General features: G+C 37.6%; 1 protein-coding gene and 1 non-coding gene across 4 annotated transcripts in view; both read right to left on the minus strand.

Annotated features, from left to right (window-relative positions):
* The window catches only part of CDKL2 (cyclin dependent kinase like 2), a 43,082-nt gene that overhangs the window by 20,432 nt on the left and 1,663 nt on the right, over positions 1-20,987 (minus strand). For all 3 annotated transcript variants that reach the window (XR_010409428.1, XM_064584596.1, XM_064584595.1), the window contains exons 2-5: positions 17,577-17,772; positions 2,342-2,536; positions 1,640-1,818; positions 7-119 (exon numbers count right to left, since the gene is read on the minus strand). Coding sequence is in view for 2 of the 3 variants with exons in the window: in XM_064584596.1 (XP_064440666.1) it covers positions 7-119; positions 1,640-1,818; positions 2,342-2,536; positions 17,577-17,744 (655 nt within the window). In the remaining variant the exon portion in view is untranslated. The remainder of the gene's footprint in view (positions 1-6; positions 120-1,639; positions 1,819-2,341; positions 2,537-17,576; positions 17,773-20,987) is intronic.
* On the minus strand, positions 18,429-18,535 carry LOC123849069 (U6 spliceosomal RNA). Its single transcript, XR_006791914.1, has one exon. It is a non-coding gene; the product is annotated as a U6 spliceosomal RNA (small nuclear RNA).

Below are 20,987 nucleotides of genomic sequence, written 5' to 3' on the forward strand. Positions count from 1 at the left end.
TCTTACCTAAACACATCATAATATGATATAGCTGATCAATATCAGAATCTCCAGGAAAAAGGGGTTCCCCCATGAGCATTTCAGTCACCAGACAACCAATGGCCCACACATCAACAGCCCTGGAATAGAAGAAATGTGGTATAAAATCTGGCATCCTACTATGTTTATTGTCACTGAGTCTGTTCTGCATATTACTACTTGGTATTTTGGGTATTGAGAACAGTAGTAGTAGCAAGCTTTAAATTACCCATAAAAATACATTTCCCTATAAACTTCAAGTACTAATTCCCAATTTTACCCAAGTCAAATTTTCAGGAACTTCAATTATGTGACATAAGTGGGAAAAGGCTTCTGAAAAGTCAAAATCTTTATTATGTGTACTTTATTCTGGAAATAAGCCTTTTGGGTTTCCATTCAGAGCCTATTTGTTCTTTGTTTACACGTGACTCTAACAAGGTTGATTAGTCTATCCCACCATACACTGAAAACAGCATCCCAGAGGTTGTCGGAGACACATTCAGTAACAATAAGGAGAACTGATAGTAGTAACAGGGGAAAAAAATAGAAGAACCATCTTAAAAATCAGTCACAAGAATTTAATGGGCTGGTGTCATTAGCATAGGGACAACTACCTTGAAATTTCTTTTTTTTAAGATTTTATTTATTTATTTCCCAGAGAGAGAGAGAGAGCACAAGCAGGGGGAGCAGCAGGCAGAGGGAGAGGGAGGAGACTCTCCGCTGAGCAGAAAGCCCAATGACAAGGGGCTCGATCCCAGGACCCCGGGATCACGACCTGAGCTGAAGGCAGATTTTTCACCGACTGAGCCACCCAGGCGCCCCTACCTTGAAATTTCTTAAGGTCAGAGCTGAATTATAAAATGGTACAGGGGCGCCTGAGTGACGCAGTAAGTTAGGCGTCCAACTCTTGGTTTCGGCTCAGGTCATGATCTCAGGGTCGTGAGATCCAGCCCTGCATTAGACTCCATGCTCTGCACAGAGCCTGCTTAAGACTCTCCCTCTGCCCCTGCCCCCTCTCTGAAGTAAATAATTTTTCAAAAAAATAAAATAAAATGGTACAAAACTTACAGTATAACAATAAAATGAGAACTGAGAGTAATCAAGAAAATACTAAATGATGTGTGCACTGAAAACACAGAAAATACAGAAAACATTTTAGAAAGGTTTCTACCCAAAGCAGTAGAAGTTACCATCCCTTCTTCTCTGAAGAATTCGTTCATGCAGATAAATCATGTTTTAAAAACACTTCACTCAATTATGTTTCCACCCCAATTTGCCCGCTCCACCTTGCCTCATTCCTACAGTGTCAGACTTATCCAACGTTCCCTCTCTTTACAAGTGATAAACATACCTATTTCCGACCCATCGTAAAACACAGACCACTTACTCACCTTAATTTCCCTACCTTTAAAATAAGTATGCTTTCCCCAACTCACTGCACAAAAAAAACCTTTAAAGGAGAAGCACCAAAAAGAACAAGTCACCTTATAAAGGTCCCTAAATGCAAAACTTCCTTTCAGTGTTAGAGGGATCTTTTATTATATTAGAAACATTCCATTTTATCAAGAAAAAAGTATTAAATCTGCCCTCCCTGCCCTCCACCCCCTTGTTGATATCTTACTTGCCATACTTGACATCACCAACCAATAGTTCTGGAGCTCTGTACCATCGGGTTGCCACATAATCAGTATAAACTTCCCCAGGGGCTGCCAATGTTCGCGCAAATCCAAAATCACACAACTTGACAACGCCAGACTGGGAGACTAATATATTCTCTGGCTTTATATCTCTGTGTATGATCTAAGAAAAAAAACCAGAATATGACACATATGGGCACATCAAGTTAGGCAAATTATTTTTTGAGCACCTGCCATGTGCAGGGTACTGTTTTTGTCCCTATGATGAATACAAATAAAAGCATATAAAATTGTTCCTGGCTTTAAAGTAACTGGGACCTGGCTAGGCAAGAAAGGACACTTATGCTTGAAATTTCACTTAAACAATCAAAGATATTGGATGAAATATATATTACTAAATACCAAATCAATTGTTCTATTAATGACTACTCTCAAGACTAATGGAGTAAGGCTATCACTGAACACTAGAGTGGTCATGGAAAATTTTTATGAAAGGAGTGCCTTCTAATATAGGTCTCTAATACTACGTGTGACCTGGATAAATATAGAAATGGAAGGACAATCCGAGTGAAGGAGAGTAAAAGAGCGAAGCCTGGTCCAAACTTCAGGCTAGGCAAGTGTCTCATTAACTATGGTCTCTGGTAAGTTAATCATTGGCAAAATAATTATTTAAACTAAATACTTACATTGTGACTGTGACAAAATCCAATTCCATTAATAATCTGAAACAAATACTTTTGAACCAGTTGGTAGTCTAATCCATTGGGAAAGAGCTCCAAGTCATCAAGAATTGTATGGTCAACAAATTCAAAGACTAGGTACCATCGTTTTTTTTTCTTACACACTTCCAACAGATTCACCAGATTTTCATGCCTCAGTTGCTGTTGTAAAAAAAAATGCAAAATCATTTTTACAACATTGAATTATTTAGCAATCAGTCACAATCTAAAATATTAGCATAAGAAAAACATATAAATAAAATTCATGAACAGTATAAATTGTTAAAAGAATAGTCTTGTTTTTCAATTATAGTCAAAAGACCATACTGCCCTATTCTCCTCTCAAAGAACACAATAAAACCAATGAGAAAAAAAAATGTAGCTCCATCTTTGATGAAACTAAGCAGGATCTATGACCCCTACCCACAACAAATGAGGTGGGACTGCCAAATGTAGTCAAGGTCAAAACAGAAGTTTAGGAAGCTACCAAGAGATGGCCTGTGGCTAAAAAGCTGGGAGAGCAGAGTAATCCAAAATTGGTGACATACCCTGAAAAGGAAAAAAAAAAAAAAAAAAAAACTCCTTCTTTGATAAAATAGGAAAAAGATTCATGGGCTGTCAGTGAAAGCAACCCTGGAACTGAATGGTACCAAGGAACAGCAGGGAAGTGAGGCCTGAATAATCACACAGAAACTCCTCCGCTGGAAGCAATCTCTTGGTGAGGCCAAATAGAAGGCAAAATAACTCATTATGAACAAACCAGCAAATGCAAGGATTAACAGAAGTCAATCCCACAAATCAGGCTTGCATTGTAAGGAACATTGTGAACCATGTTGGATTCCTGCTAGCCTGGAACAAGATCACAGTTTCTCCCCCAAATGAACCTTCTACAGATAGCTAGTCCAGGAAGGGCTTACTTTGTTACAAGATAAGAAACAATCAAAAAGAAATCAATCCAGGATCTATTCAAAGATACTATAAGAAGGGGCGCCTGGGTGGCTCAGTCGTTAAGCGTCTGCCTTCAGCTCAGGTCATGATCCCAGGGTCCTGGGATCGAGCCCCGCATTGGGCTCCCTGCTTAGCGGGAAGCCTGCTTCTCCCTCTCCCTCTGCCTGCCGCTCTGCCTACTTGTGCTCTCTCTCTGTCAAATAAATAAATAAAATCTTTAAAAAAAAAAAAAAGATACTATAAGAAAAGAGGAAGAAAGGGGAAGGAACAGAAATGGTGGATGAATACTCATCAGATAATGTCACCACCATTAAAGGGAAAGAAACTACTAGAACACAGCCCTGAAAACCTTCAACGAAATAATGATCCAGGAAATTTATACCCAAAAAAATTGTCATTCATATAAAAGATGACAATGAAAATTCTGAATATAAACAGTGAATCCATTAGTGAGGGACTAAGTCTTAGCAAATGTGGGCATCATGGTCACAAAACTGAAAGTGAATATTTAAAACCTAACAAGGCACAAATGATATTACTAACAAATTTTGAAGAAAGAAGAAAAGATGCAAACAAGAGTGTATGTGTGCTGATTTCCTTGTCAATGGGTCAAAATTATATTTTCAAACTGCAATTTTAAATTACAAGGCCTAATTATAGGTTTCATGGTAAACACTAAGATAAATAAGATGTTTTTGAAAATCAGACGAGTGGCAGAGAAAAGGAAGTAGAAACATAATAATTACAAAGGATTAAGTATATACAAAATTCTATAGTTATAAAAGTAACAAATAGGAAAAAATAGGAAAAAGTAAAAAAATACTAACAAATAATTACAAAAGGTAATTTCCAAATTATCAAAGGAAACATATCCAATATTTTAAACATAATTCAGAGATTATATAGAAAAATATTTTTAAAGGTGTACTAAAACAGCATAATATTATAAATAATGATAACCAATATTTACATACTCCTTACTATGTTCCAGACACTATTCAAGCACAAAAACCCTATGAAATAGATACCATCATTATTCTATTTTATAGATGAGGAAACTAAAGCACACAGAAGTTAAGTAACCGATCCAAGGTCACAAAGCAATAACTGCTAGAGGCAGGATTAGAACCCAGTCACTGTGACCTCTGTCTTTTCCTGAAAACACTTCATTTTTGTTTAGTTCCTCCTCCATGTCTAGAATGTCTGCGATATAAGCACATCCAGACCTGCAGCTGACTTGAAGGCAAAATATTTAGATTTCTTATTCTTTTTTTTTTTTTATAAAGATTTTATTTATTTATTTGAGACAGAGAGAATGAGAGACAGAGAGCATGAGAGGGGGGAGGGTCAGAGGGAGAAGCAGACTCCCCGCCGAGCAGGGAGCCCGATGCGGGACTCGATCCAGGGACTCCAGGATCATGACCTGAGCTGAAGGCAGTCGCTTAACCGACTGAGCCACCCAGGCGCCCTTAGATTTCTTATTCTTAACCACTAAGCCATACTGACATTTTTTTAAAGATTTTATTGATTTATTTGAGAGAAAGAGAGCAGGAGGAGGGAGAGGGAGAAACAGACTCCTCGCTGAACAGGGAGCCTGATGTGGGGCTTGATCCTGGGACTCCGGGATCATGACCTGAGCTGAAGGCAGACGCTTAACCGACTGAGCCACCCAGGCACTCCCATACTGACTCTTAAAGTGAAAACTAAGACTGCACTTATCTGTTACATCATAACTATAAATGGGCTAAACTCACCTATTAAAATAAAAGATTCCAGATTGAATCACAAAGCACTTTCCAAATATATCACTGGTTAAGGGAATTAAGAGGTATCCATACAACGAAATAAACCGCAGCAATTAAAAGAAAAAGGTAGAGGCAGCTGGGTGTTACCTTTTCAAAAATCAAGGTAAGTAGATAAATAAAATATGTATCAGTGTGTGAAAAGAGAAACTGAAGCACATTAAAATTTATGTGAGCTTATTTGATCAAACGTCAATTTGCACAAGGCATCATCAAACTGAGAGAGGTTAAGAGTACTCTAGTGGTAGAAGCTAAGGGAAAGGATTTTATAGAGCAGACGTGGAAGCAAAGTGAGGAAATTATTTGGTTGGCTGTCCTGTATGTGGTTGCATTACTGGTAAAAGCCTAGTTTGCTGTTTGTGAGTGGTTGTTTTTAAGTTCCAGTATCTGAACTGGAGCAGACTCACAAGTGGAAACCTTTGCAGGAACCAATGCCAAGGCAGGAAAACCTGAACTGCAATTGACAAATTACTGGAGGCTCAGCGTGGACAAATCTAAAAGTTAAAAACTCCAGAAGAACCCAATCACAGAGGGGCCCCCACAACATTGTGAGATTTATCTCCAGGAGCTTAGCCAGATTCCCACAGTCAATTTTGGAGAAAACTCTCCTCCTTCCACAGGAGGAGGAGAAAGGAACCATTCTGAAATATGCCAGAGCTGTGTTCTTAACAAGGCCTGCCCTCAGCAAAAACTAGTTAAGCAGAGTCTAAGCAGCTGTGGTATTATCAGAGCCTAACTGGCCTGAGGAAGGGAAATACTCAACTTCATCCTACTCTAGCCATCCTGTCCCACCTAAGGAAGGGAGAAAAAACTGAGAAACACTTGCAAAGTTCACTGTCCAGAACTATAGGCAGACTAAAAGACTGAGACCTACCATAAGACTATAAAGCTCTTTGCCTCCCCCTTACCTCACCTCCACATTACTAAAGCCTATTTAGAGCAGCTCCTTCTACCCAGGACATCATGCCCAGCTATCAAGAAAATATTACAAGAGGGATGCCTGGGTGGCTCAGTCGGTTAAGTGTCTGCCTTCAGCTCAGGTCATGATCCCAGGGTCCTGGGATGGAGCCCCTCATCGGGCTCCCTGTTCAGCGGGGAGTCTGCTCCTCCCTCTGCCTGCCACTCCCCCTACTTGTGTTCACTCTCTTTCTCTGACAAATAAATAAATTTTTTAAAAAGAATTAAAAAAAGAAAATATTACAAGATATGCCAAAAGGCAAAAAACAAGAGACAGAACAAGTATCAAAACCAGACATGGCAGGGATGCAGGAATTTAAAGCAACTGTGATTGATCTGCTAAGGGCTGTAATGGGTAAAGTTGACAGCATGCAATAACAGATGGGCAATGGAAGCAGATAGATGAAAATCCTAAGAGCCAAAAAGAAACGCTGGAGAGGGGCGCCTGGGTGGCTCAGTCATTAAGCATCTGCCTTCGGCTCAGGTCATGATCCCAGGGCCCTGGGATCAAGCCCCGCATCAGGCTCCCTGCTTGGCGGGAAGCCTGCTTCTCCCTCTGCCACTCCCCCTGCTTGTGTTCCCTCTCTTGCTGTGTCTCTATCTTCAAATAAATAAATAAAATCTTAAAAAAAAAAAAAAAAGAAACGCTGGAGATAAAAAACACTAACAAAATGAAGAATGTCTTTGATGGGTTTATTTGTAGACTAGACACACCTGAGGAAATAATCTCTAAGCTAGAGGATATGTCAATAGAATTCTCAAAAAACAAAAATAAAAGAGAACAGGGACAAGAAAAGAAAAATACCCAAAGACTGTAGGACAACTATAAAAGGTATAGCATACATGTAATGGGAATACCAGAAGAAGAAGAAAGAGAGAAAGGAACAAAGAAAATATTTGAGGGGCGCCTGGGTGGCTCAGTGGTTAAGCGTCTGCCTTCGGCTCAGGTCATGATCCCAGGGTCCTGGGATCGAGCCCCGCATCGGGCTCCCTGCTCTGCGGGGAGCCTGCTTCTCCCTCTCCCATTCCCCCTGCTTGTGTTCCCTCTCTCGCTGTGTCTCTCTGTCAAATAAATAAAATCTTAAAAAAAAAAAAAAAAGAAAATATTTGAAACAATAATGATTGACAATTCCTCAAAATTGATATCAGATACTAGACCACAGATCCAGGAAGCTCAGAGAACACCAAGCAGAATAAATTCCAGGGAAAAAACAAACAAAAAACCTACACATAGGCATATCATTTTCAAAATATAGAAAATAAAAGATGATGAAAAAAATCCTGAAAGAAGCCAGAGGACAGAAACATCTTACCTACCCAGAAACAAAATAAGAATTACATCCACCTTCTCCTCAGAAACCACACAAGCAAGGAGAGTGGAGAGAAATATTTAAAGTTTTGAGAGAAAAAAACCACCAACTTAGATTTCTGTATCCTGCAAAATAATACTTCAAAAGTAAAGGAAAAATAAGAGTTTTGAGACAAACAGAAATTGGGGAAATGTGTTGCCAGTGGACCTACCTTGCAAGAAATGTTAAAAGAAATTCTTTAGAGAGAAGGAAAATAATATAGGCCAAAAAATCTGGTCTACATAAAGGAAGAGCATCAAAGGAGTAAGTGAAAGTAATATAAAAACTTTATTTTCCTTATTCTTTTTTTTTTTTTTAAGATTTTATTTATTTATTTGACAGAGAGAGAGCGAGAGCAGGAACACAAGCAGGGGGAGTGGGAGAGGGAGAAGCAGGCTTCCCACAGAGCAGGGAGCCCGATGCAGGGCTGGATCCCAGGACCCTGGGATCATAACCTGAGCTGAAGGCAGACGCTTAACGACTGAGCCACCCAGGCGCCCTATTTTTCTTATTCTTAATTGATATAACAGATAAGTTTGTTCAAAATAATAAGAGCAATAATGTATTTGATCATATATGCTTATGAATATATCTTATGTATATATATGCTTAGGTATGCTTAAATATAAGTGAGATGTGTGGCAGCAATGATACAAGAGACAGGATGAAGGAATTAGGATTACTTTATTATTAAACATTACTCATACACACGGGAAGTGGTATAGTGTGTATCTGAAAGTGGATTTGGATTAGTTGCAAATGTATGTTGCAAATTGGAGGGCAACCACTAAAAAAAAAAAAATTTAAAAAGAACTCTAACTGATAAGCTAAGAAAGGAGGAAAAAAATGGAATCATATTAAATACTCAATTACAACCACAAAAGGCAGAAAAAGAGTGGAAGACAAAAACAGAAACAAAGAACAAGGGCAACAAATTGAAAATAGTAACAAATATGGTAGATATTAACCCAACTATATCACAAAATAGTCACTTTGAATATCAATGATCCAAATGTACCAATTAAAAGAAGCAGATTGTCAGAATGTGGATCAAAACAAACTTACTATATGTTATCTATAAGAAATACACATTAAGTATAAAAATACATATAAATTAAAAGTAAATGGATAGAGGGGCACCTGCCTGGTTCAGTCAGTAGAGCATGCAACTCTTGATCTCAGGGTTATGAGTTCGAGCCCCATGTTGGGTGTAGAGATAACTTAAAAACAAAATCTTTAAGATAAATAAATAAGGTAAATTAAATGGATGAAGAAAATATACCACACTAATCAAAAGAAAGCAGGAGCAGTTATTCCAGACTAAACCAACCTGCAAAGTAAGAAAAGTTATCAAAGATAAAGAGGGCATTACATAATTAAAAGGTGTCAATTCTCCAAGGAGGCATAATAATTCTTAACATGTATGTGCCTAACAACAGAGCATCAAACTATATGAGGTAAAAACTATATGAGGATAGAACTGCAGGGAGAAATAAACAAATCCACTATCATAGTTGGAAATGTCAACCATTCCTCTCAGAAATAGATAGATCCAACAGGTAGAAAATCAGTAAGGACACAGAGTTAAATTCAACAACCCCATCAACCAACTTGATATAGCTGACATCTATAGACTACCCAACAGCAGAATTCACATTTTTCTAAAGTCCAAATGCAACATTCACCAAGATAGACCACATTATAGGCCTATAGAAAAGCTGGACAAAATTATAAAACCACTATTCTAAGGGACAAGAGAGATAAGATAATAAAGAATATCTAGATAAGATCTTGAAGATGGAGACCCAGGAAGTGAGCCAAGCAATTAGAGCTATTTTTTTTAAACCCTGGAAACAAGGGTGCCTGGGTGGCTCAGTCGGTTGGGCGGCTGCCTTCGGCTCAGGTCATGATCCTGGGGTCCTGGGATCGAGCCCCACGTCCAGCTCCCTGCTCAGCGGAGAGCCTGCTTCTCCCTCTCCCTGCCACTCTGCCTACTTGTGCTCTCTCTCTCTGTGTCAAATAAATAAATAAAATCTTGGGCGCCTGGTGGCTCAGTTGGTTAAGCTACTGCCTTCGGCTCAGGTCATGATACTGGAGTCACAGGATCGAGTCCCACATCAGGCTTCCTGCTCAGCAGGGGGTCTGCTTCTCCCTCTGACCCTCCCCCCTCTCATGCTCTCTCTCTCTCATTCTCTCTCTCAAATAAATAAATAAAATCTTTAAAAAATAAATAAATAAATAAATAAATAAAATCTTTAATAAATAAATAAATAAATAAACCCTGGAAACATACCAATTCAGAGAGAAGATTAAGAGTCTGAGTGGCACTTTTGACAGTCTTGTGGCCTAACGTAATAGTGATTGGTGTCTGGGGACCATCAAGGTAGAAAGAAGGGGTACAGCCTGATGAGACACTTTCACTTTGGGTTGGCCCTAAAAGTCCACAAACTATGGTAAGGGTGAATAATAAATAGGCATTCTCATGGACTACAATTCAAATTCAAATAATCTGAATTCCTCAAATTGGATTAAGATGATGACACAATGTTAGGTTTCCTTGTGTACCCTCAAGAGTGCCCTCAAGAGGGGCGCCTGGGTGGCTCAGTCGTTAAGCGTCTGCCTTCGGCTCAGGTCATGATCCCAGGGTCCTGGGATCGAGCCCCGCATCGGGCTCCCTGCTCGGCAGGAAGCCTTCTTCTCCCTTTCCCACTCCCCCTGCTTGTGTTCCCTCTCTCTGTGTCTCTATCAAATAAATAAATACAATATTAAAAAAAAGAAGTGCCCTCAAGAGCCTCATAGAAGCAAATACAACTCCTCTCAGGGGAAAGATATCATCCAGAGACTCAAGCTATATGTATACAATTTTTAAAAATTAATACAGGCATATCAAAAAGTTAACTTAATAAAAAACCAGGAGAAAAAAACCAAACAATAGAAATAAACATATGGGAGATCCAGATAATAGGTACTAGATAAAGACTTTAGAAAAGCCTAGGGGCGCCTGGGTGGCTCAGTCGTTAAGCGTCTGCCTTCGGCTCAGATCAGGATCCCAGGGTCCTGGGATCGAGCCCCGCATCGGGCTCCCTGCTCAGCGGGAAGCCTGCTTCTCCCTCTCCCACTCCCCCTGCTTGTGTTCCCTCTCTCACTGTCTCTCTATCTGTCAGATAAATAAATAAAATCTTAAAAAAAAAAAAAAAGCCTAATTTAAGTAGTCAAGAAAGAACAAGAGTTTTGGCAGCAAAATGGAAACTATAAAAAAAAAAAATCCAATGGAAATACCAGAATTGGAAAATATATCTTTAATTAAGAAATCAATGCTTGGGCGCCTGGGTGGCTCAGATGGTTAAGCGTCTGCCTTCGGCTCAGGTCATGATCTCAGGGTCCTGGGATCGAGTCCCGCATCGGGCTCCCTGCTCCTTGGGAGCCTGCTTCTCCCTCTGCCTTTCTCTCTCGCTCTGTCTCTCATGAATAAAAAAAAAAAAAAATCTTAAAAAAAAAAAGAAATCAATGCTTAATCATAAAAGTTGATTGGAAATTATTGAAACCTAGCTACTGAATTGGAGGATAGGTCAGAAGAAAATATCTAGAATGAAGCAGAGACAAATGAAAGGTTGAAAAACACAGTATAAGAGACATATGGGGAAGGTCTAATATATGAAACTGAATTTTTTTTTTAAAGATTTTATTTATTTATTTGAGAGAGAATGAGATAGAGAGCATGAGAGGGGGGAGGGTCAGAGGGAGAAGCAGACTCCCTGCTGAGCAGGGAGCCCGATGCGGGACTCGATCCCGGGACTCCAGGATCATGACCTGAGCCGAAGGCAGTCGCTCAACCAACTGAGCCACCCAGGCGCCCCTGAAACTGAATTCTTAAATGGAGAAGAGAGAATAAGACAGTAGCAATACATGAAACAATAATAGCTAGGAATTTTCTAAAAGTGACAAATGACATTATTTTACAGATGGAAGAGACATAAATTCAAAGTAAATAAATATAAAGAAACCCACATCGAGGCACATTATTGTAAAATTGCTGAAAATCAAAGTCGAAGAGAAAACCTTAATACATCCAAAGGAAAAAAGACATACTAAGAAATATCTGACATTTCAATAGAAGCAATGAAAACCAGAGGAACAGTGGAATGATACCTTGAACACACTGAATGTAATGAACTGCCAACTTAGAATTCTATATCCTTTGGAAATAGTCTTTTAAGCAGAAAGTAAAATAAAGACTTTTTTTCAGACAAACAAAAGTGGACAGCATTTCTTACCAGTGGATCTGCTTTAAAGAAAATAAAGGATATGTTTTAAATACAAGGGAAATGACCCTAGATGGAAGCTCAGAAGTATAAGAATGATTGATGAGTAATGGGAAGGGTAAATATTAGATATGTCCTAATAAATACTGACTGAACATTTGGGAAGGGATTTAACTATATGTAGAATTAAAATACATAGCAGAGATATCACATATATCTGTAGTGATTCGCTAGAATGAATATGACTGTGAGATACTGGCACAAACTTAGACAAACAGACCAATGGAACAGAATAAAGAGTAGAAAAGTCACCCCTACATATAAGGAAATATGGCAAATGAGGAATTCAGAGCACTGGAGAAAAGATGGTATTTTCAGTAAATGTTTCTGGGACAACCAGACATCAATAAAGGAAAAATAAGACTTGACTGTGCCATACACCATAATGAAGATCAATTCTAGGTGTATTGAAATATAAATAGGAAAACCAAAGCTATTAAGCTTCTAAATGATAATATGGAAGGATACCCTAATCTCTTAAGTAGTAAAAGACTTCTTAAGCAGATATAAATGGCACCAACCATAAAAGAAAATATTAAAAACTTGACTACATTGAAATTGACTACTGTTGAGTAAAAGATGACATTAAGAGAGTGAAAAAAAGCTTTTTATGAGGATGATAAGTGGTTAGGAATGCTTGTTTATTTGGTAAATGTGGGGGGAAAATCATGGCAGTGATTAACATACAAGTCAGGATAGTGTTTACCTTAAAGGAGAAGGAAGGAGCTAAAGTGACTGGGATAGTACAAGAAAAGCATTGTTGACACTGTTTGATTTCTTGACCTGGTGGTGGTTCTATGAATGTTTGCTTTCCAATAATTCATTAAGCTATAATTATATTTTTGTGCACTATCTATATATTGGTTATATTTCATAATAAAAAGTCATTTAAAAATACAATACTCAAAATTAACAATTCAGTGATGGAGATTAATCATAATGAGGAGAAAATTAGTGAACTAAATGATGAATCAGAATAAATTATGCAGAACAGTGCATAGAGAGACAAATAGATGAAAAGAAAAACAGGTAAAAGACAGATAATTCAATAAGAAGATTTATGTTAACTGAAGCCCAAAAACAGAAGAAAGGGAATGAGTTGAAATAATATTTGAAGAAATAATAAGTGAGAATTTTCTGGAATTAATGGAAGAAATCATATCATAGATTCATAAAGACTTCAATGAAGCAAGATAAATTAAAAGATACCCAAACTAGATACACTATAGTGAAATTTCAGAAAAACAAGATCAAAGAGGAAATTTTAAGTAGCCAGAAAACAAAACCAACTTATGCTGATTAGAATTAGGATAGTTGTGCAGCACCTGGGTGGCTCAGTCAGTTGAGTATCTGACTCTTGGTTTTGGCTTAGGTCATGATTTCTGGGTTGTAGGGCTGAGCCCTGCATCAGGCTCCACACTCAGCACGGAGTCTGCTTGAGATTCTCTCCCTCTGTCCCTCCCCCCCTCAAATAAATAAATAAAATCTTAAAAAAAAAAAAAAAACGTGGGGCGCCTGGGTGCCTCAGTTAGTTAGGTGTTTGCCTTCAGCTCAGGCCATGGTCCCAGGGTCCTGGGATCAAGCCCCGCATCGGGCTCTCCACTCAGTTGGGGGTCTGCTTCTCCCTCTGCCTCTTTGATCTCTCTTGCTTTCACTCTCTCTCAAATAAATAAATAAAATCTTTAAAAAAAAAAAAAAAAAAGAAATACTTGTGACCTGGATAGAGAAGGAAGGAAGTAGTGCCTGGAGGATACATAAGGGAAGCTTATGAAGTGATTTTAATGTTCTCTCTCTTGACTTACATGGTGGTAACATGGAGTTGTTTAATTTTTTAAAATACACAGAGATGTATTCCTATGAGATATACACTTTTCTATATGTCCATTTTATATCAATAAAAAGCTGAATGGAAAAAAAAAGATGCAGAAATAAAAAAATAAGTGTATAAAAGAGCAGCAACTGGACTGACACCTGACTTCCCAGGAGCACAATGGAAGCCAGAGGGCAAAGCAATGTTACCTTCATTTTGTTAGAAGAAAACAACTGCCAACCTAAAATTCCATATATAGCAAAAATATCTTTCAGGGATGACAGCAAAAAAGACACTTTCATGCAAACTAAAAATGAAATGTTTTGTCTACAGTAGATCCTCACAAAAGAAAATCCTAAATAATACACTCCAAGAAGAGAAGAGATCCCAGATAAATGGCCAGGTTTGCAGAAGAAAAGGAAGAACAAAGAAAGTTATAGGTAAATATAAACCTAAATGAACCCTGAACAATAATTATGTCTTGTGATGTTTAAAAAATATATAAAAATAAATAAATGAATAAATAAATAAAAATATGTTAGAGTTAATACACAACAATGTTAGCATATTAGAAGGGAATAACCAGAGATAAGTATTGTAAGGATGTGTACTACCTAGAAGAAGAATACAAGTATCAGATAATGTTAGACTTCAACAAATGTCTATGATAACCACTAAAAAGTGAGAAATACGATGTATAATTTTTAAATTATTAGAGGGAAATAAAGAAAGGATAAACATAATTAATCCAAAGAAAGAAAAGAAAAAGAAAGACAAAAGCAGTAAGACAAATGGCACATATTAAGATGGTAGATTTAGGGTGCCTGGGTGGCTCAGTCATTAAGCATCTGCCTTCAGCTCATGTCATGATCCCGGAAGTCCTGGGATCAAGCCCCACAACAGGCTCCCTACTCAGCGGGGAACCTACTTCTCCCTCTCCAGCTCCCCTCTGCTTGTGTTCCCTCTCTCGCTGTCTCTCTCTGTCAAATAAATAAATAAAATCTTAAAAAAAAAAGATGATGGATTTATACTGAAATATACCAGAAATTGCATTACGTGTAAATAGACTAAATATTCCAATTAAAAGGCAAAGGTTGTCAAACAAGATGAAAAGCAAAATGTGACCATATGATGTTTACAGAAGACACATTTAAATAAGAATTGAGAAACTTCCAAGTAAAAATGTATAAAAAGACATGCTATGCAAACACTAACCAAAATTAAATAGTGTAGCTTTACTAGTTTCACACAAAACAGACTGTAAGACAAAACATTAATAATTTATTTCATGATGCTAAAACATTTGATTCAACATGTATAATAATTCTAACTTCAATGCACTAATAACATAGCTTTTCTGTTTGTAAGGTTAAACATGAAATGAACTATAATGAAAAACAGACAAACCAATAAACTCAGAGGAAGTTTTTTTTTTAAGAGAGAGAGCACTTAAAAAAAGAACTCTTTTTTTAAGAGAGGGAGCTGGAGAGGGAGAAGCAGGCTCCCCGCTGAGCAGGGAGCCCGATGCGGGGCTCCATCCCAGGACCCTGGGATCATGACCTGAGCCGAAAGCAGATGCGTAACGACTGAGCCACCCAGGCGCCCCTCAGAGGAAGATTTTATTTCTTCTCAGTACTAGATAGAAAAAGCATACAAAAAATCAGTAATAATTTAGAAGATTTAGAAGATTTAAATAACACAGACTTAATGGAATACTTTTCAAGCACACAAGCAATTTTTTTTCATTGACTTATACTCTGAGCCAAAAAAGAAAGTATCAAAAAATTTGAAGGGCGGGGGGGCACCTGGGTGGCTCAGTTAGTTAAGGGTCTGCCTTCAGCGGTTTAGCATCTGCCTCCAACTCAGGTCATGATCCCGGGGTCCTGGGATCAAGCCCCGTATCTGGCTCGCTGCTCAGCAAGGAGCCTGCTTCTCCTTCTCCCTCTGCCTGCTGCTCCCCCTGCTTGTGCACATGCTCACTCTCTCTTTTTCTGTCAAATAAATAAATAAAATCTTAAAAATTTTTTTAAAGGGATAAAATGTTACATAGTATATATTCAGATTATAAGGGCCTTGCTTGGCCCCTGGGAACTTGGATTTCATGAGGGTTCCCTTCATCTCTAGACCTGATAAAGTGGATCAATGTACAAAAAGTTAAAAATAGGGGCACCCAGGTGCCGCCGTCAGTTAGGGGCAGCCTTCGGCTCAGGTCATGATCCCAGGGTCCTGGGATTGAGCCCTGTGTCAGGCTCCCTGCTTCTCCCTCTGTGCCTCCCCCTACTCCTGTGTGCTCTCCCTCTCTCTCTCTCAAATAAATAAATAAAATCTTTTTTTAAAAAGTAAAAAATAGAGCTACCCTATGACCCAGCAATTGCACTATTAAGTGTTTATCCAAATGATACATAATGATCTGAAGGGGCACATGCACCCCAGTATTTATAGCAACAATGTCCAATAGTCAAACTATGGAAAGCGCCTAGATGTCCATCGACAGATGAATGGATAAAGAAGATGTGGTGTGTGTGTATATATATATATACACACATATATATGCATATATAATGGACTATTACTCAACCATCAAAAAGAATGACATTTTGCCATTTGCAATGACATGGATGGAACTAGAGGGTATTATGTGAAGCGAAATAAGTCAGAGAAAGAAATATATCATATGATTTCACTCACATGTGGAATTTAAGAAACAGAATAGATGAACATAGGGGAAGGGAAGGAAAAATAAGACAAAAACAGAGAGAGAGAGAAACCATAAGAGACTCTTAAGTATAGGGAACAAACTGAGGGCTGCTGGAGGGGAGATGGGTGGGGGGAAGGGATAACTGGATGATGGGCATTCAAGAGGGCACTGGATGGAATGAGCACTGGGTGTTGTATGCAACTGATGAATCACTAAATTCTACCTCTGAAACTAATAATATACTATATGTTAATTAAATTGAATTTAAATTTTTTTTAAAAATTAAATTTAAAAAAGAAAAGAAAATAAAGAAGATCAAACATTGGTTCTTTCTAAAGATAAATAAAATTGATAAACTTTTGGTGAGACTGATTACAGAGAGAGAGAGATCACATAGCAGGCCTGAGACTTAGAAAGGTCTGCTTGCAAAGTGAGCCCTTGCTTGGCCCCTGGGAACTTGGATTTCATGAGGGTTCCCTTCATTTCCAGAACTGATAAAGTGGCTCAATGTACAAAAAAAATTGTTTATGCTGAATATCTGCATTCCTTCTGGGATTCTGGAATTTTGGTAGAGCCAGGCAGAGGGTGTCTACATGAACATCACCCAATAAAAACCCTGGATGCTGAATCTCCTGAATCTCCTTGGTAGACAGTATTTCATGTGTGTTGTCACAGCTTGCTTTTGGAAAAAACAAGTGCATCCTGTGTGACTCCACTGGAAGAGGATTCTTGGAAACCTGTGACAGGTTTCCTCTGGAATTCACCCCATGTACCTTTTCCTTTGCTGATTTTGCTTTATATCCTTTTACTGTAATAAATCATAGCCATGAGTACAACTATATGCTGAGTGCTCTGAGTCCTCTTATTGAATCATGGAACATGGAGTGTCTTTAGGACTCCCAACACAGATGACAGATAGATATAGATAGATAGAGAGATAGATAGATAGATAGATACAGAAAGAAGCAACAAATACTTTCAAAATCATGTTTATATTCATAGGATAAATGAATATGCATATATAATTATTTTATTTGTTTATTGTCAAAAAAGAAATTTATGTCTTAAATCTTGGCATGGAAATTAATATAAAAACAGTAATTTTTTCCTAAAAATGTAATCTTGGTCAAGAAACAACTTATTCGGGCTCCCTGCTTGGCAGGGAGTCTGCTTCTCCCTCTTACCCTCCTCCCTCTCATGCTCTCTGTCTCTCATTCTGTCTGTCTCAAATAAATAAATAAAATCTTTAAAAAATAAAAAAAATAAATAAAAAAGAAACAACTTATTTTTTTAACTCAATATTGGTATTTACTCACCTTTAGTAACTTGATTTCTCGCATAGCAATTTTTTTAACCATTTTGTCATCATCACTTTCTAAGAACTTCTTGATGGCCACAATTCTTCCACTATCTTTATTCCTACACTTCATCACCATTCCATAGCTCCCTTCTCCAACCAATCCTAGGTTCTCATATTTTTCCATTTTAATTCAAAACCAGTAGGAATTCTTGCTGGGGAAACCAAAACACAGAGTTAATAATGTTGAGTATATTAATTTCTTCCACCTTCCCAGTAAATTAATTCTTCCGCACTTGTTTTCCATATTAGAGCAGTTGCTGTGTTAATGGCTGTTCTGTTCTGACTCACAATTTCTTACTGTTCCTGCATCTAAGCTATGTTTTCAAATTATTTCATTTAGACAAGACATTTCATAATAGACAATAATTAAAGCCATTAAATTTAAATTATTAAATGTTATGTTAATGAAATTCAATATATATATATTTTTGTAGTTTTTAATTTTATTATATTATGTTAGTCACCATACAATACATCATTAGTTTTTGATGTGGCGATCCACGATCCATTGTTTTCGTATAACACCCGGTGCTCCATGCAGTACATGCCCTCCTTAATACCCATCACCGGGCAAATCAATCCCCCCTCCCCCCTCCCCTCTAGAACCCTGTTTGTTTCTCAGGACCATAGTCTCTCATGGTTCATCTCTCCCTCCAATTCCCCCCCCATTTTTCCCTTCCTTCTCCTAATGTCCTCCATGTTATTCCTTATGTTCCACACATAAGTGAAACCATATGATAATTGACTTTCTCTGCTTGACTTATTTCACTTAGCATAATCTCCTCCAGTCCCATCCATGTTGAGGTAAAAAAATATGGAACGCTTCATGAATTTGCATGTCATCCTTGCACCAGGGCCGTGCTAATCTTCTCTGTATCGTTCCAATTTTAGTATATGTGCTGCCGAAGCGAGCACAAATTCAATATATTTTTAATTCAGATAAAGCAATATTTGAACTATCATGCAAAACAATTACAGCTTATTTTAGAAAAACGCAACTCCTTTTCACTCAGAGGTGAAAAAGCACAAGTGAGTTTTGTTTTGTTTTGTTTTTTAAGATTTTACCGTTCAGTAATCTCCTCACCTAAGTGAGACTCAGACTCACAGCCCTGAGATCAAGAGTCACTCACCCTACCAACTGAGCCAGCCAGGCGCCTCAATGAGTTTGGTTTTAGTGAAGATCAAATTTATTTTTTTTTACATCAGGTTTAAAAAAGCAAAGTTGAGGGGCACGTAGGTGGCTCAGTCAGTTAAGCGACTGACTCTTGGTTTCAGCTCAGGTCAAGATCTCATGGGTGGTGGGATGGAGCCCCAAGTCAGGCTCAGTCTCAGGCTGGGGGGGGTGGGGGAGGGGAGTCTGCTTAAGGATGCTCTCCCTCTGCCCTTCCCCCCACTCATGCACTACCTCTCTCTCTCTCTCAAATAAATAAATCTTTAAAAAAAGCTAAGTTGAACATCTTTATGCACTTTCTACTCAGTTGGAAAAAATATTTGTTTACAAAATCATCACCAAGTTAACACTAAGAAACTTTGATAAACTATTTTTCTTTACTTTTCTCTGTAGTAATTAAATTCCCACATTGAAAGTACAAAATAACAACACTGACATCACAGTATATAAGCAAATTGTTTAAAAATTAAATTCTAATAGTAACAAATACAATATTTCAAAAGTCCTTTTTATGATTACTCACTGTAAGTATGATCATTTGAATTTTGTGTTTAGAATTCTTTTACATCTCATGATATGACATTTTTTGGATAATGGCAATTCTAATAATGACTGATGGAGGATCAGTGATCATTCCACTACATATTTTGGTATAGAAAAAAACTTTTTCAGTTCAAATACAAATAGATTCTAACTCACAAGTCTTGATTGTCATGAAATATAAAAGCTAATAACTCCAAAGTTAAATTTATTTTTTATATCTGATTTTGCAATTAAATTCCAGAAACAAAGAATAAAAAATATTTCTCCTAATCCCAGTATGATTCTAAAAGTTTTGGGAGAAAAAAACAATCTTTGGGTAACTATATATTCAAATGATGATTTATAGTTTATTTTTTTAACCTAACAATACAAAAATACTCATTCATAAAACGTGGAAAGAAAAAAAAAACTCTCACTTATCTCATTAATTGTGTCCTTATGGTAATCTAAAACTAATTTACCCAGATTGTGAATTGTGATGTTTTATTTGCTTCCATATTAGTACACTGATAACAAAGACAAAACAAATACCCTCTTTGTTCTAGCAAACTGTGATAACCCAGTGTGTACACATTTTCATCAGTTTACCCTAATAATTTAGGGTTTAATATACATACATAATAAGGCATAGATATACATGGAAAACCAGAAGACTGACCTGAAGGGGGAAAAGATGAAAGTAAATTCCAGTCAACACCAACTCCAATTATTTCATATTTTACCACTAGCTTTGATAGTAGGTTCTATAAACTGTTTACAGAGCAGTGTCCATAACACTAACTTTCCACATATTTGACATATTAACTTCCATTTAATATCTACTATTTTTAAATAAAATGTCTGAAAAAAATTCTCAGTGTAATTCTCTCTCCTTTACTGAATTTTTTTCCTTCCATTAAGACAGCATGCTTTATTAAGATCTAGACTTTAGGTTTCTCATGCCAAGAACAAATATAGCTGGACTTTATAACCTGGATCATTTTCAAACATTTTGCAATTGGTGTCCTCAATATTTGAAAATGCAAAGTGAACAAAATTAAGATTACCTTAAGCATGTCTAAGATGTTCTGAAGCATATCACAAGCTAAGATTAAGCAAGTTGGCCAGTCCAAGTTTATTCTGGAAACCAACCACACACGTAGTCACAGCACATTGAACACACCTGCTTTTTCAAGTGGCACTGCCCACAAATACCTTAGAAGTCTCACAGTTCGGGGAGCGCCTGGGTGGCTCAGTCGTTAAGCGTCTGCCTTCGGCTCAGGTCATGATCCCGGGGTCCTGGGATCAAGCCCTGCCTCGGGCTCCCTGCTCGGTGGGAAGCCTGCTTCTCCCTCTCCCACTCCCCCTGCTTGTGTTGTCTCTCTCTATCAAATAAATAAAATCTTTAAAAAAAAAAAAAGAAGAAGAAGTCTCACGGTTTAAAAAGCCTCTTGTTTCCTGAAACAGTTACTCATAAACTACAATTTTTCACGTCTTCTACTCCTGGTGTGTAAGGGTAATACAAACTAAAAGGATGCCTGGCCAATTGGCAATGCGGTATTCCTGGACATGTGCCATGTAAGCATACGGTTCTAATACCAACAATCAGATAATAAAAGTAATGCTTTTTATTTTGTTAAAGACAGATTGAAATCTATCACAAATCAGAGAACG

The sequence above is a fragment of the Mirounga angustirostris genome, unplaced genomic scaffold (assembly GCF_029215605.1).
Source record: "Mirounga angustirostris isolate CCGP_5_RB_7025 unplaced genomic scaffold, mMirAng1.0.hap1 SCAF_2, whole genome shotgun sequence".
In the NCBI taxonomy this organism is placed as follows: Eukaryota; Metazoa; Chordata; class Mammalia; order Carnivora; family Phocidae; genus Mirounga; species Mirounga angustirostris.